The sequence below is a fragment of the Solea senegalensis genome, linkage group LG2 (assembly GCF_019176455.1).
Source record: "Solea senegalensis isolate Sse05_10M linkage group LG2, IFAPA_SoseM_1, whole genome shotgun sequence".
NCBI lineage: Eukaryota > Metazoa > Chordata > Actinopteri > Pleuronectiformes > Soleidae > Solea > Solea senegalensis.
In genome coordinates, this window is record NC_058022.1 from 10,957,381 (window position 1) to 10,973,520 (window position 16,140).

At 39.0% G+C, this 16,140-nt stretch overlaps 1 protein-coding gene across 6 annotated transcripts; it reads left to right on the forward strand.

The window, feature by feature from the left end:
* Window positions 1-4,040: 4,040 nt before the first annotated feature.
* On the forward strand, window positions 4,041-15,467 carry LOC122765245 (coiled-coil domain-containing protein 138-like). 6 transcript variants are annotated; one of them, XR_006359945.1, is made up of 16 exons: window positions 4,041-4,184; window positions 5,054-5,126; window positions 5,400-5,514; window positions 5,597-5,697; window positions 6,035-6,201; window positions 6,375-6,512; window positions 6,680-6,799; window positions 7,192-7,269; window positions 7,394-7,501; window positions 7,830-7,982; window positions 8,079-8,192; window positions 9,505-9,703; window positions 10,900-11,073; window positions 13,780-13,918; window positions 15,088-15,286; window positions 15,368-15,467. XR_006359945.1 is itself a non-coding variant. In XM_044019403.1 (16 exons), exons 1-16 carry the CDS (start codon window positions 4,098-4,100, stop codon window positions 15,212-15,214), a joined length of 1,824 nt encoding a protein of 607 aa, XP_043875338.1. In that variant the 5' UTR covers window positions 4,041-4,097; the 3' UTR covers window positions 15,215-15,467. The 6 variants fall into 6 exon arrangements, 5 of the variants coding, with proteins under 5 accessions (XP_043875338.1, XP_043875334.1, XP_043875336.1 ...); XM_044019403.1 differs by having other exon boundaries at window positions 6,035-6,082; window positions 6,152-6,201; window positions 15,088-15,467; XM_044019399.1 differs by having other exon boundaries at window positions 15,088-15,467.
* Window positions 15,468-16,140: the final 673 nt, after the last annotated feature.

Genomic DNA, 16,140 nt, shown 5'->3' on the forward strand with positions numbered 1-16,140 from the left:
TTACACAAATTCATACAGTGAACATACAGCTACATGTTAAAACGATGGGCCTCAAGGTTCCATTAACTCTGCTACGATAATAAGTGTCCCACTGCTCAGTGACCATCAAACCCGGTTGTCTTATCGCACCATTATTTCCGCAGTATTATTATTTTGTGAAATTACAAAGAGGAATTTAAAGAACGCCCCATTTCCTTCGGGGAGGATCTCGGTAACCCTTGACATTTATGTACAGGAACAATGTGATACTAGTTTAGAGAGGTAATATTATGACAATGCCATTTCATTTCTAATTTTAACGCAATTTCCACATTGGTAATAACAGAGGTAATAAAATATCTGGTGATAAGGAGACAGTGATTGAGTGATGATATTTTTTCCAGGGAGCAGCTTGGTATTGAGAATTACTACCATCAGTGTTATAACTTCACATAAAAACTACTGCTTTATCCTCCACATGAGGGTCGCTGGTGCCGAGAACACACAATCAAAAATGCAAAGTTAGTTATTAACGTAGGACTTCCCATTGACTACATGGCCTCTAAAATGTATGCTCAACCAAATCTATGACCTGACTGGCCACAAGCAAGCACACACATCATCTGACATTGTCTCCTCTTGGCCCTATAACAGAATAGCTCAGAATGAGGAACCTGTACAACCAATTAAAATAACAAAAATGTAATTTCCATACAAAGTGGACAAAGCAAATAGCCCTCTAATGAAGATCACTGTTAATATGTTTGCCGGCTAATTTCTCTCAGTGTCAGTGAAAGCCTGCAGGGACAAAGTGATTGAATCCTGAGAATCTGTGTTAATGGCAGTGGCTGCTAATTAGCCAAACAGAGAAAGAGGACATTAATCTTAAAGTCTAGGTGTAGGTTATTCCAGTCTAGAGGAAACTTGGCTCGGTCTGCCACACATCGTGACTGAAAGAGATGCAAGGTTAATCTACGGACATCCCAGACAAGAAAGTACAACTGTGGCTAATAAGTGAGCTGACAGTATGGTATTACAATCAATAATTCATAAATGTGAAAGCACTTATATATTAGTGAGATATTCAATTATTCAAAATTATTTAATTATTTAATTTATCAGCAATTCAATACCTTATTCTTTTAGTTATTTATCATTCGTTTAACCAGAGAGACCCCTAATATCTCCTCTAAGGGGGAGAAAAACCAACTCACCAGTTACAACTGACAGTTATAGTTCCTATCGTGCTATATGACGTTACACTATGTCTTCTGTAACACTTTGTAGCACATTTATATTCAATGGTATTCTATAATACCACTAAGATTACAGTTCATGTTGGTAGAGACAGTTTTTGGCCTAACACCAGCAGTTAAGAGTTTAATCTACAGGCTAAAAACTGGGTTAGTTCAATCATCTACACAAAGTGAGCAGAGCAGACAAAGTGGAAGCCTGTGAGATCCTGCCGTCTGTGATGAGGCACTGACACTCACTGGCTCCTCGCTGCAACTACACTGTGGGAAAGGTCCTTCATCCATCAGCCACAGGGGGGAAAAAAAAGGTTTCCCTGGGGTTACAATATTTGCACATTTACATTATGTTTATATTGGCTTAATGGAAGTTCAAGCCAAAATGAAACCCAAGATTACCATTTTCTCCTAGGATTGAAATTCATCTTTGCACAGACTTTGTGATTAGTGTGTAAATTCCAAACAAGTGTATACACTGGGTCTTCACAATGCTCTATACGATATTATAGGGAACAATTGAAAAATGTCAAGTTGTATTGTCACAAGGTGTTGCTGTTATAACACCATTATGTAAAGTAACCTACCATAACCAATATTCTGAAAGTATTTTATATACTCTTCGTCTTTCTTCTTTCTCCACCTCTTTTATTTTCTTTCCCTTTTTTGCAGCTTCATTAATTGTGGCATGACGACCACGTTTTTTCTCATAGTTATGCCGTTGTTTCAGTGCATAGGCATGTGGTAAAAAATGTTTCCTATGGTCAGACAGTCGTTTTGAATGACTACCAGGATGGGAAATGGTTGGTCTCGTTTTGTACCACTAGAGGGCGATACTAAGGCGGAGGATCAAATATAAGATTTAAAGTCACTTGATCATTCTTTCTAGTGCATCTGTATTCAAGATGTAGACAGATCTCAGATGCAGGATTTAATTCTTAATAACACATTTCATAGAATGGAAGATTCACTGCAGGACAACAAATGACATGTGGTTCCTTTGTCTAACACTAAATGTAAACCACTCCAGCAGCTAACTGTATTTGTGATTGTTTGTCATTGTTTGGTTTTTAATGCAAGCAGTTAAACTGCTCCTCAGGGTCAACACGTTCAACTAACTTGTCAAAATAACATTCATCACAGAATCATTGGGGGGGGGAAACCATAAAGTTAAGAAAAAGATTTTACTTGGTATAAATACAGGTCAATCATTACAAGAGGAAAGTAGCAGTGTCTGTATTTTTGTGTCGTGCTGCATCATGTGCATGTACAGTGGTTTTGGATGTGTGGTTGTGGGTCAATGGGTCCTGGGTTGAAGGAGTCTCTTGCTTTAGGTGGTAGAGTCAATTTAAAATAATAAAACCTCAGAGGTTGCTCTCTGCCTATAGCAGCCATTGAGGCATGTGTACAGTTTAGTAGGCTCTGGTGCTTAAGGTCCAACACACTTTAGTATAAATTAAATATGGTTTAAACAAAGAGTACCATCTGAAAGTACATACCTGAAGACATCCCGTGGCAAAAAAGCCATCATTGTAGAAGGGTCAGTTAACCTTGGGCAAGGTCCTCATCGCAGCCATCCAGGACCGGACTTCACCAGGTTATGGTGTCCAAAATGGAGCACTCTGATACAGGAATCTGCTGCAGCCTTCATCAACTCTTCAAAACAAGATAGAATTTGATAAGTCACAAGAAAAAAGGTAAACAAAACCCCTCAGATAGCTCACCTGGCCTTGTGTGACTGGCCTTTTCACATCCAGTCAGGGCCCACCGATGGATGCCCTCCCCAATCTCTACCTGCCTTTTCCGTTCTACACTGACAGATTGCTGTCACAAGTCAGTATCAGAACACCAAGCTTTGTGTCCTGTAGATCTGTGCAAAAATCAAATATCCACTCACTTGTCCCTCAGTTTACTTACCATTTGGGATGATGCAAACCCCAATGTCTTAGTTGGCTGCATGAAACCCAACAAAGTTCTGTAGCCTCACCAAAGTGTATCTGTTTAAACCCTGATTTTGCTAAGCATGAAATTAATTCCACTTTCCTGTCCTCGGATCTCATTGTCTGTCCCTGCAGAGCTTCTCATGCATTCAGCAAGATGTTGTTGTTGACAAAGCAGACACCTGAAAATGCTTGACCTCAATTTGACCAAATGCTTCACTTTGTCTACAAGTGATTTACATGTTCACTCTAATGGCTTGTTTTGGAGGAAGATAAATGTGTACCATGATGGGCCAAGTAACAAAAGCAGATGGATGTGGTTAGACAGATTGTCTAATAGAATTGCTTAGATATTTATTCTGCTGGGTCATGCAAAGAGCTTGCAATCTTTTGCATGGTTTCCCAAAAGTTTAGAGGTCAGGTTACTGACACCGAGAACGTCAAATTCAATTCAATTTTTGTCTTGTAAACTGATGAATATTTGGGTAAATTACATGAAGCATTTTAAGGTTTCTACTTTGTCAGTAGTCTAATGAGAGGTGTTACCCAGCACATGAAGATGCAGTGAATCAGCTTGGAAGGCTGTAGGGAGAGAAAATGAGATCTGCAGACAAGTCCACAACAGTTAAGCAGAGACTAACTTTAGGGCAAGGCTTAGCATCATCTCATTAACACGTGTTAGCTGAAATTGCTAGTGTGTGGTGAGGAGTTAGCCCTATGCTATGTCCTATAAAAAAAATTACTATTTCAATTGTGTGTTTACTCCAGTATTAGTATGTAAGTGTCTGACATCCGCCTGTGTCTAATTTTTAAGGAACATTTTAATCTGAAAGTCTAACCCGGAAGTCCGTTTTATTTTGTTGATAGCGTGGTTGGTAGCTACAGTTACTGTACATTTAATCAAGCCTGATATTTGACAGCTGCGTTTACTATGAATGTTCAGTTTAACGACAGCGAGGTCGACGTGACTGATGCAGTGGTCAGGCTTGAGCAGAAATATTTGGAGAGGAGGAAACAGGTATGAGTTTAAGAAAGTTGTCGGCTTGTCTGGCAACCATTCATTGTAACGATAAACTACAGTTCAAGTCACCGTCACTCACTGGCCCGGTCGAGATAATGTCCTACAACGAGAAAGTGATGCTAACCTCTCGCATTTTCTTTTTATATCGTTAGCGCCACTCTGCTGTCTGTTTACTATATTATACTACTATAGTTTTTATTTTATAAAAAACAAACGAACAGCTTAACTGCACATTTGCTCCGCCCACATGTTGTCGTTTAGCTTCCCTATAATAACAAACGTGTAATTTTTGTCTCAGGAAAAGCCAAAGAGACTTTATTCATCCCACATCCACAAAATGTACTTTACAGCAGCAAGAAGGCCATGTATAGGGGCTGTAACGATGAATCGATTACTAAATTAATTGACAACTATTTGAGCGTTTTTTTTTTTTAATAATTAAAATTAGTTCTCTTACTTTTCAGCTCCTTACATGTGAATATTTTCTGGTTTATTTACATCATATAATAAAGAAGTCATTACAAGTGATGAATAATTTGGGTTAACATTTGAGAACATCATTATATCAAGGTTTGTGAAACATCATTCAACATTCTTCAATGTTTTCTAACATTTTATAGCTGTAAGAGTGAATGGTTGTTCATCTCTGTGTGTTGACGCTGCAATGGACAGGCAAGCTGTCCAGGGTGTACCCTGGCTTTTACCTCCAGATCCCTGTGACCTCATGTGGAGAATTGAGCAGTAGACAGCGAAATAATTAAATGTATAACAGGAATGCAAAAGCATGTGAAAAAGTATCAACAATATTTACATTATATACAGTGTACACCCTTCATTGATGCATTGATGTCTTGTTTTTGTTGTAGATACCATCTTCTTCAGAAGACAGTCCCTCAGGAATGGATGGCGGTAGGTTTACCACACGTGAACCCTCACATGGTGATTGTGTTGACATCATTACATCACATTCATTCATATTTGTAAACTCTTAACTCTTAAAGCATCACACTTTTCCTTACTTTTTTCTAGTCTGGCTTATTTGCAGGTTTTTAGCCATGTCGATGTTGAAGTCATCTTGTGTTAACAAATCACAGCAGGGAATGTTTTAAGTGACGTGTAACCAGGCACCACTCCTTGGTCTTAGTTCACTTCTAATTGATTTTCATTGAAAAGTCCTTTCTGTCTAACATTGCATCATGTTTACTGTTTTAGCAGCATTACAAAGGCTGATTTTGGCCCACACATCAAGGCGACCAAGGAGAGAACTGAAATGCTTCAGCAAAGCTTTAAATGAGCTCTTCATAGCAGTTACTGCCCACCCCAAACAGTAAGTGTGTGTAATTATTACTGCTGCAGGTACAATTTTACATTTTTGTGATGAGTAATATGTTTAATTTGTAACATATTAGGTTTAGTATTGATCATGTTCTGCATGGCAGTAAGGACGACCTGAGAAGAGACTTTGCAGTTGCTCCACTTCAGGACTCTCAGGTGCCGTGCACAGAAACGGGTGAGCATGTCTCAAGTCATCTCTGCACTGCAGCAAAATCAATCATTGACCATCTTTACATAAAACCTAAAGTAGCAGCTCCAGCCATAATTTCCTGAGGGAAAATCTTTATAAGAATTTAATATATTAAAGTCTTAGGGAATAAATCTTGCACTTTATTTTCTTACGTTCATGTTATTGCTCTGATCTCTGACTTTTATTCACAGCCTCTGTTGTAAATGCAGAAGATAATTACAACGTTTGAACTGCACTTATGATCCTCTGCTTTTATTCACGACCGCTGCTGTGAATGCAGAAGATAATTAGTAATATTTGTACTGTACTTCTGCTTGATTAGATGTGACTCTGCCCTCCTGTCTGGATAATAATAGCCCTGGATCCCATGGTACTGAACCAGACAGAGAGACACAGAAAACTCACCAATTCCTTGACTCATGCTGCTCTTCGTCCTCAGTATTTGTCAAGATTTACCAGGAAATGATGACCATATATGAACAGCTAAAAGTAAGAGTGCAGAACCACTGTAGTTATTAAGTTTATTGGTACATCAAGATGGGGCAAAACTTAAGTGCGATTGTAATGAGTCATTTTGCATTTCGGACTCAGAGATTAGTTTGGTTAGAGAGGGAGTGTTGTCAACAAATTATCAGAGAATAAGTGTGTGTGTGTGCGTACAGACAGAACGACAAAGCCAGCAACAGTGGGAGAGGGAGCTGCATGAACGAGAAAGGAGGCTGAAACAACAGGAGGAAGCTTTTAGGAGGCTGTCTGGGCTGGAAGAGATTCTCCATATTCGCATACTGGCTATAGAGGAAGTCAGACACACAACCTGGTCACATTCACCCGAATGAACTTTAAATAAATGATTCCCTTTCCTTCAACATTTTCTTGTAGGAAGTTTTAGGTATATACTCCACTTACCTCTGCTCTTGACTGTAGACATTTTGATTTTAGGTACTAATCTAGCCTTATGTGTCATTAGAAACACCACCATGAGCTTTGTCAGCTGCAGGATCTTCTTCGACAGAAGAGCAAAGAGAACAGGAGGCTTAAATCCAGCTTTGACACCATTAAGAATTTGAATGAAAACATGAAGAAACAGGTGAGAAGTGTTTACATTCACTTATTGTGTTGATGACTACTTTTAAATAAATAAAAGTAAAATCTTTAATTTTGTATCAGTTTGTTCAAGAGAGCAATTACTAACTTGGACCACTAGAGGGCAATACAAGATAACCCTCTCTTATTTGGATTTCTTTATTATTAATAATGGAAATTGGTCATTCATGATTATGCACACACTTTTTTTTAAATTATACAATTATAATAGTAATTATAATAGTAATAATTACCCACTGAGTTAAGTCTTCTTTTAATGTTAAGATTTGTTAAGTCTTTTTGCTTTTAATCCCTGAACTGATTTTTGATTTGAATTGATTTTATATCCTCTGGTCTTGCATACAAATTTATATTCACTGTTTTCTAAATGTGCAGTTGACTGAGATCAGTGAACAGAATAAGAAGTTGGAGAGCCAGTCCAAGAGGGTACAGCCTCGACTTGAGAACCTGCACGTAATGTCATTTTTGCCAAATTGCAGTCTATTTTAACAAGTTCCAATACATACTCTCCGACGTACATATTCTTGGTTGAAGTTTCAAACAGATTCTTCATAATAAATTTATTTATATTTTTCAGAGGAAATATGAACCCAGCACAGCACCAAGAGCCTGTCAGAGAGATGTTGGGAATATTAAACCGTCAAAAAAGGAAAGTAGTGCTGCATCTGGAAAACCCTTCTGCAAGGTGTTCTCTCACTCTCTCTTGTGTTTATTTAAAAAGAAATTCCCTTATTGGCACATATTAGACAGATATTAAGACCCAGACATTTTCAGACTGGAAGCCTGTTAGGTTCCCCACTTGTTCAAAGACTCCTAATATTTCCTTTGGTTTGACTGTAAATAGATAGAGTTTTAATTATTCAGCTGACCTAACAGCAGTTAACCATGTAATTAAAATAACCACAGCCATAACCTTTATGTGGCTATACTTTATTGTTTGTAATAAAGAAGATTGCAGATGACAGATTTAGCAATACTGATTTTAACTATTTATTTCACCCTCCTCCTTTTAGAGCAGCTCCAGTCCCACCTCATTAAAGCTCCTGGCCCTTTTACTGGACTGGGTACTTGATGGACAGACATTCCCATCAGTTGAAGGAAATGAGAAGAGAGGTGTAGGCCAGTGTCTGCCGCTGGAGGTTGTGCTCAACGACAGATGCCTCAAGGTGGTGCCTTTGTTTCAGCTTTACACTGATCTTTGATATATTGTAGTCATGATAATATGACTTAATTATACTATTAAGTTATCTTTTTTCCCTCAGGTGCTGCCGTTATTAGCAGATGAGCTTCATCACACTCATGAGTCAGAACCAGATCTCCTCCTGAGCCTTCTCCGCCTTATCCATTGGGCTTTGAGACACATGGACCATGGCCAAGTAAAGACATGATTATTTCTGTTGCTACAGAAAGCTGTTGCAACTACTGGAATACATTAAATGTCTATCCACATTTCTATATAATTTCACAAGACCCTTTAGTAAGTATTTATTGACAATTTATGCCTACATGCAGGGACAAAATCCTGGCCTACATATGTGTGTGTGTGTGTGTGTGTGAAATTGAAACAACATTGAAAGCAAAACTCAACGGCCCTAATACGTAGCCACTATGAAAAAGGCATCTTGATGAACACAGTTACCTATATGTGGCTACGTTATGAGATCTTGAGTGAGAAGCAAGCTTTTGTTCTTTGCTAAATGGAGTGGCAATCAAGAGAAGAGTCTGTTTGAAATGGTATTAATTCTTTGACCTGCCTCTTTCTTAGTTGTTTTACCTAGCAGAAGCTGCTGGGTCCCTTTCACATCGTCATGCCACAGAAACCCAACACAACACAGTTTTCCCTTAGAGGCACACATCCACTTTAAGGAGGGGATTCAATTTATCGTTGTCTGGTGGTCCTGTCGAGTCCCATCATGGGTCCAGTCATGAAGCGTGGTTATGCCTGTCTCTGTGTTTTGAACAGAGTCTACATGAGAACCGGCTGTTCCTGTGTTATGGTTTTTGATAAGGATTTGTGTTCCACTCCATAATACAGCCACATGGCTAGAAGCCCTTTAGCATCCCCCCATAACAGATGCAATGCATCAGCCACCGCTGGCTGAAGCGGTGACAGTGATTAGACAGTCTTGTTCCGATACCCATAACCACATTATTGACTTTGTAATTTGCCGCAATCTTCATTTTATTTAGAACACCACATGCTAGCGTTCAGCCCATAACCCTTACCTTCAGATCATTGTCTTAACTCTCAATTCCTGCTACGGGCTATGCTCCAGGCTTCACTCCACTGCACTGAGCCACTTTTCCCTCCCCACAGCTTCTAAAGCTGCAGACCTACTCACCAGCACTGCTGCAGGGAGCTTAGCCCCACTGTGTTTGTTTGTCAGTCATGTCATTTCTGCTCAGTGACATGCTTTATGTGTAACTGGAATCACATGCTCCCTTATTGTTGCAATGTGTGTTCACTTTAAAGACAAAAAAACAACAAATATTAGGGCTACAATACATAAATGGAGGAAGGAAGATGTTCTGTAAAGGGGATAGCTGACAGAGAGAGAGAGCGTGATGTTTATTGCCGACGCTGACGTCAGTGGAGCTCAGTTCAGGCATCCCTGTTATTTTATTTTTTTAAAAGGAATTTTTGCCACAGTTTTTAAATGTGTGCATTTATGTGTGTATTTTGCACAGAATGTGGCTCTTTCTGCCACACTGCAGTGGATCGGAGAAGAAGTGTCAAAACCAGCAGGCCAGTCAACATCACTACACTGTGAAGATTTATACCACAGTGAAACAGCTGGACCCCTCAAGAACCGGCCTCTTTACCGCAGCCCCTGTCCTCACACCTGCATTCTTTCCATCCTCATTATCCTCCGCACTGTCACGCAAGGTATTATTACTTGACACACATGGACACACTGTATTGAATGTTTGGCATTATGTTTCGTAAGTACAAAGTACAAAGCCCCATATTTCATTAGTGCAAACAACAATTGCAAATTCCATTAATAGGCTGCAGGCTTTGTTTATAATGTCATTTTATAATCGTCAACGTGCCGTTTTACAGAATTTATATCGTATTTGTGAGTTTGTGATCTTCCACTTTTGTTCCTGGCATGATGATGAAATATTTGAGGAAAAAAGTACACTATGTGAAGGTGTGCTTGTTTACCTCACTTGCCATGAGTGAGGTACATTTGTAGTGTAAACATTTCTGGCCTTGAGTGAAACTTCTTTGGTACTTTGGTTTGTAACCATAGCAAAATGAGCAGTGGAGCTACATCAACCAGCAAAGGCAACACTAGTAATTACACTGATAACTAGAGGAAAGGCATCAGCAGCATTTGCAGCTTGGGAAAAAGAACAGAGAAACATCCCCATCAGCTCCAATCAGAAGCTCATTTTAAAAATATATCCTGACATAAACTCCCCTCTAACCTGACCTTCCATCTGATGCCAAGACTTCAGAGCTGTCTTTCCTCTGAAGTCTGTTTTTCTGTCCCATCTGCCTACCAGGTCTGCTCTCTCCCTTGTCTGTATCGATGTAGACCCAAATTAGTCAGAATGGTGAGATGTTTCTTATCCCTCTTATGTGCTTTACACATTATAAATACCGTTCCAAGTTGAAGAGAACCCAGCTCGGTTCAAAACAACCAAAAGAAAGCTCTTATCCCCTTGTCAGGTTATATAAATTTAACACTTTCAGAAATGTGCATTGATCACAGATCAGATCTTTGAATTCAGCATGCATGATAGATTTTGGACTTCAAAAGTGGACATTAGAAGAATGGCAAGCATTAAACCAAAGAACTGTATAATGTGGAGTTTGAGAAAAAAAATGAAACACATCTTGGGTTAAGATGGGAAAGCTTAGGTGGGCAAATAATTTTCCTTTTGCAAAACAGGTACAACACCAAATGAAAACTGTCCTGTATGGGACAAAGTTGAGCTGTCTCAAAAAGCGTATATTCCTAACTCGCTTCATTTAAAAGTGTAAAACATCACAGTAAGATGAAAAGGTATTAAACAGTAAAAGCACGATCAATTATCACTATGTTCATACATGCCTTTCTGCTTTGTCTCTAGCTGACGTGCTGGCCAAGGCTCTGGACAGCCTCCATACTGAGCTGATGTCTGAGGAGAGCAGAGGCCTGTTTATCTATTATGAAGGAGTGTGTGTGCTGCTGATGGTGTTACAGGCTGGCCGTGCAGGTTTACACACACCCACAGACATCCTGATGCAGCTAACTGAACAGTCCCGTAAGTAAATTTTGGATGGCTATTGTTTAGAACTCATAACCTTTCAGTTGCAAAAAAGGTGATGAGCAGTCGCTCTTCTTTTCTCATAAGGGTGAATAAATATTCAAGTTAATGTTTAAATAAGTAAATGCCCCCTTTGCACAGCTGCATTCTGACAGGTCACGATAGGAAAATCACAGTTGTAAATAATGGATTTACTGACGGCTGAGTTCTGTTTAGCCTCCGCAGTTGCTGAGCGCATGCTGGCTCACTGACACGCTGTCCTGACTTACATGAACTGAGCAGTCATTGTTGGTGTAATTAGTAAAACCTGTGCTTTTTCTGCAAAAAACATGCTAAAGCTTGCCAAAATGGCTGCTGTGCAAAGTCTATCATCATTTATAGATTTCAGTCAGACAACTCACGTTCGACTGTTTATTGCATCTGAACACAAATGATTATGTCTGGCGTCCAGGCTCCCCACAGATATGTTGTTGATCTGTGCAAACTCCATGCAAGAAGTCCCTTGTTCCGACCGGGTCGGGAACCTCTGTCTTCTTGCTGCAAAGGCATGCGTGCTAAACACTACACCAACTGTGTGGCCCTCAACTACAAAACATTTCTTTCTTTTTTTTTTTACCTGTCAAATAAAATTTTATTCACAAATCACAAGTACAATCACACTGTAAAAGTCAATGCGGTTGTCAGACTCTGGCATTTCCCTCATCAGTTCATGCTTCAATAACACCGTACCTGTGACCTTAACGTTGCACGGTTAGCGTTGTCTGAAAAATCAGTTGTGGTTGACGTAACTTTGAAAGTTTCTGCAATCACTCAGATTAATAGACCGTCTTTACCATCACTATTTACCTTGATTAAAACCAGCCCCTCTTGTAGGATCTTGCTGCAAAACCACATCTTAATGGTTTGTCTACCATTGCTTACGACTCACATCAGTCGTAAGCAATGGTCAGGCAGCAGATTTTGAGATTGTGGGCTTTAGACCTTGGACTTCTACAAGACAAGTTTTGACTCTGCTGGACACGGCAGAAGGAACAGTTGAAGTGACCAGCAAGTTTGGCAGGGTTATGAACCGTATCATTTACGGCTGCTATATGCTCATAAACAGCAGAGCCATATGCCAGAGGCAACTGAGGCCAGAGCTCTACAGCACGTGTGTATGTAGTTGTGAGGTTTCAGTCTAGGAAGACTTTCTAATTATAAGCAGTAATGAGGGGAGACGTTAACAGTGTGACGATGTGGGGGCAAAAGGTTTCCACCTGAATATTGCCAATATAACAAAATGGGGAAAAAAAAGGGTTCAGTTTTACACAAAGAACACATACAGACAGGATGTCTGAGGTCATGCTATGACAACTTGACGGCTTGTATAAAGTTCAGCCACATACTTGTAACACATTTCATAATTGGCACGAAATGCCACTTACACGCACACACACTAAACGTGTTGACTGATTTGACTGATGTCTGGTAAACATCAAGTATGAATACATAAGCTTAAAAACTGCATACATCAGATTCATGGACACATGTGGATCTACTTTCTCTGTATGTGTTCCAGGTTTTTCCAAACCTGCCATCGTAAAGCAGTGTTTGCTGATATTATACTAAGTCTACATAGTGTTTTTGGTTGCTCCTACAGCACCTACAGTATGTTGTTAATAAAAAATGCATAAGGATTCGGTGTATAATTATGTGTGCAAAATTAAGCACTTATTAAAATAATGAAGTTCAGAAGATGTGACGTGTGCCATGCTCCCGATCCTAATATGACATAAAGGATAATAAAACATTCATGCATTGGAAGAAAATATAAATTAATCAAATTATAGATTGTATTTGAATATTGCATTTGAAAATAAGATGATCATAAGCAGTGCAACAATGTCACACAGTTATCAGCCTGTCTAGCTTTTTTAAAGAAAAATCATCACTTAATCTGAGCAAAATTACTCAATGCAGCACTTAACCACTAATATAAAGGATTTTATTTAGCTATAGGTACATAGTTGAGCAGTTTTGTTTTGTCCAGTTCCTCATATTTTTTATCAGATCCTGTTGTAGACTTTCTTATCTGCACATGATCCTTTTTTTCCACATCCATTCATCTGTGATTTGATACCAGCACAACCGCAGCACCAAGCAAAAAAAAAAAAAGTCCCTCAGATTGTATTCCTTCATCCACATGTGTAGTCGAAGACAGAGAAGAGCTGCTTTTTTGAAAGAGTAGGAATGTGTCTTAAGTAGAAACAAATGTTTGTTTACTAGGAACTGAGTAATTTTAGGCTTTCATAAGTTGACATTTGCTTCTATTAATTGAAGAAATGTGCCGCTTCCCTCTGTGTGGACCAATGTTGATGTCCTCTCCTTTTCATCTCCCTGTGTGTGAGGTTTTTGTTGGATGAAGAAAAGGTCAGAGTTAACAGTGACAATATGGACGCTCTTCCAAATATAATCATCACAGACTCCTTCTGACCGGCATCTGTGTCCTTGTCTCGCTCAGTTTGATGTTTAAAGTGTTTTCATGGTTTGTTTGTGTGTCCATGTATTTGACATTTTTATGCAAATTTCCAAAAGTATGACAAGAAAGAAGTTGATCATTACCATCTCTGCAGAAGTTTTAATATTAACTAAAAAATGTGGTGTTGATCAACAAAATTGTTTGGACAACATTGTGCTTTCTTTGCTCCGTTTGCATGCTTCTAGGCTACCTAAATCCCTTCCTGGAGGCATGTAGCAGTGAGGAGTTTTTCCAAACAGCCACCCAGCTCATAAACCATCCTCGCTTGGATCTTCCATCTCTGGAAAAGCTCACTATCCTTTTGCAGAAGCTCTCCAGGAACAGGTACGCACAGTGATCAGCATACTGTCAATACCACTGATCTGTGTGTGCTGTTCACTGGTTCCATATACATGTGCATTGACATAATATACAAATATATATTTGTGCACTTGTATCTTTCCTTAGGTTTGTGTGGACTAACATTACTAAACTTACTTAACCTTACTATTGATACCTAATACCATAGCTCGATCCCTGGAAGGGTAAAATAATTCAGTAAGGAAACACGACTGTAGTCATCTACGGCTGATGTGATTGCGCTAAATTGAAAAGTCTGGTAAAGTTTTTACACTTCAGGTGAGAAGGCTACTGTTTGAAATGTGAACCATTAGAAAAAAACATTTCCCAGTGGTTGGTGGCCTATTACACTGACTCCTACCTCACACGTAATCATCATTTAACGTGTGTTTGATTGCCGTGCTTTAAAACACTAACGGTAACCACTGGCCAACATCAACCAAAGTTGACAACAATCTCCCAGGCACAAGTCCAACATGGGTTTGTTTAATTCACCTCATTAAAAAAAAAATGGCAAAGGGCAGGTTCAGCACTCTGGAGATTTTCTAGAGGATGAAGTCCGACGTGTGGTCGTAATTTGGTTTTACAAGCGTGCTGAGGGAAGGAAACCTGATCAAAGATGGAACAGAACATGTGGAAAGAAATCTGCTGTGAAAGGAAGTAACACTTCGAATGCAAGGCAAGTCATTATTTTAGTTTGGTGCGGGAACTGGAATGAAGGGAAACTATCAGGGTTTTGTCTTAATAACCTGTTAGTAATGTCAGCTGAGGCTTTCAGTCTGTAAAGTATCTACATGTGATGTAGTTTAGCAACCTGAGCAATACAGCTTTTGTCCGTGTAATATTTGTCAGTTGTTCAGTGGGATGTAGAACTTCACATAAGAAACATAGAGTGCTACGCTTATTACATGCTCAGCATACTTTTAACTATTAAGTAGTAGTAGTAAATATGTTCATTTTTATCACTTAAATGTTAATTCTCTATTGTAAATGTGCTAAAAGCCATGTTAAAAGAAACCTAATTTGTCCACCTTCTGTTGGAAATGTCAGAGATGACCTGACAAGTGTGATTAATTATTGGGGATTAGTTTATTTCATTATTTATATCTTCAGACTGACAAGAAACCATTTGGTTTTCATCTCATTTTCTGCAGGAAGAACCGTCGTCTGTTTGAGGTGTCCTCTCTCCGCCTGCAGACACAAGAGCTTTATCACAAAACCAGTCACAAACATACTTTCCTCTGCCTCAACCTCTGCTCCATTCTCCACAACCTGAAATAAAATGCATGCAGACACACACATGCAGAACCGTTCTGTTCCTCCCGCTCGATTCTTCAGGGTCTTTTTAAAAAGGTCAGATTTCTTCAGTCTTATATATTCTGGAGTCTGCCATTTCTGCTCTAACTGTAATTATTGTATTTTCCCACCGTGTAGTGCTTCAGTTCTCCATCCTGTTCTACCTCAAGCAACACATGCAGACCCACTTTTCTTTATTTGTGTTATAATGTGTTTTTGAAGTTCTTTTTTATGTCAGAAATGCTTTGTTAATATTGTTTATGTTTTGCACTCTCCTCTGTTTTTGTGTGTTCCACTGTGCTAATGTGATGTTTTGGCTTTTTCTGCGATGAAGGACCCTTAGAAAACGAGTGTCATGGTTGCCAGTGGACTTAATGGGTGTCTCATGTGCACTGAGGAAGACAGGCTGTGACTGCAGAGCTTTTTTAATGACAATAAACAAAAAAGAACCAAAGAACATTAAGAGTGGACTGCCTGTGAAATCCATATGTTTTTTATAATCATGTCTTATTTGTTTGCATGGGTAGGTTGATGGGAGTAATGGCCTCAGTATGGGACACACTCGTTTTTGGTTGATGTAGGAGATTGAAGGGACTGAAACAATTACAACCAATTTTTATAACATTCTTATAGAAAAGTATTTAGAAGTTCTCGATTTGTCTGGATTTGAAACGGGTGCACCCACGAGCATGTGAATTATTAAATTAACTTCTCATTTTATTCAGGTCATAGATTCAGTATAATGAGATGAAGGATTTGGCAAATGTGGTGACTTTGATCACATTTATTGTAGATTGTACCGCACACTGCAGTGTACGTGTATGCTGCGAGGCTGTTGAATAAGTCTACATATATAATAAACCATATCGTAATTAAAATCAACTTTAGGTGCAAGTATGATGGAACACATT

Coding starts and splice junctions, on each gene's coding strand:
- LOC122765245 (XM_044019399.1), top strand. CDS start 4,098: ATGAATGTTCAGTTTAACGACAGCGAGGTCGACGTGACTGATGCAGTG. Junction 7,983..8,078: donor TCAACGACAGATGCCTCAAG/GTGGTGCCTTTG, acceptor TTTTTCCCTCAG/GTGCTGCCGTTATTAGCAGA. Junction 13,919..15,087: donor CAGAAGCTCTCCAGGAACAG/GTACGCACAGTG, acceptor CATTTTCTGCAG/GAAGAACCGTCGTCTGTTTG.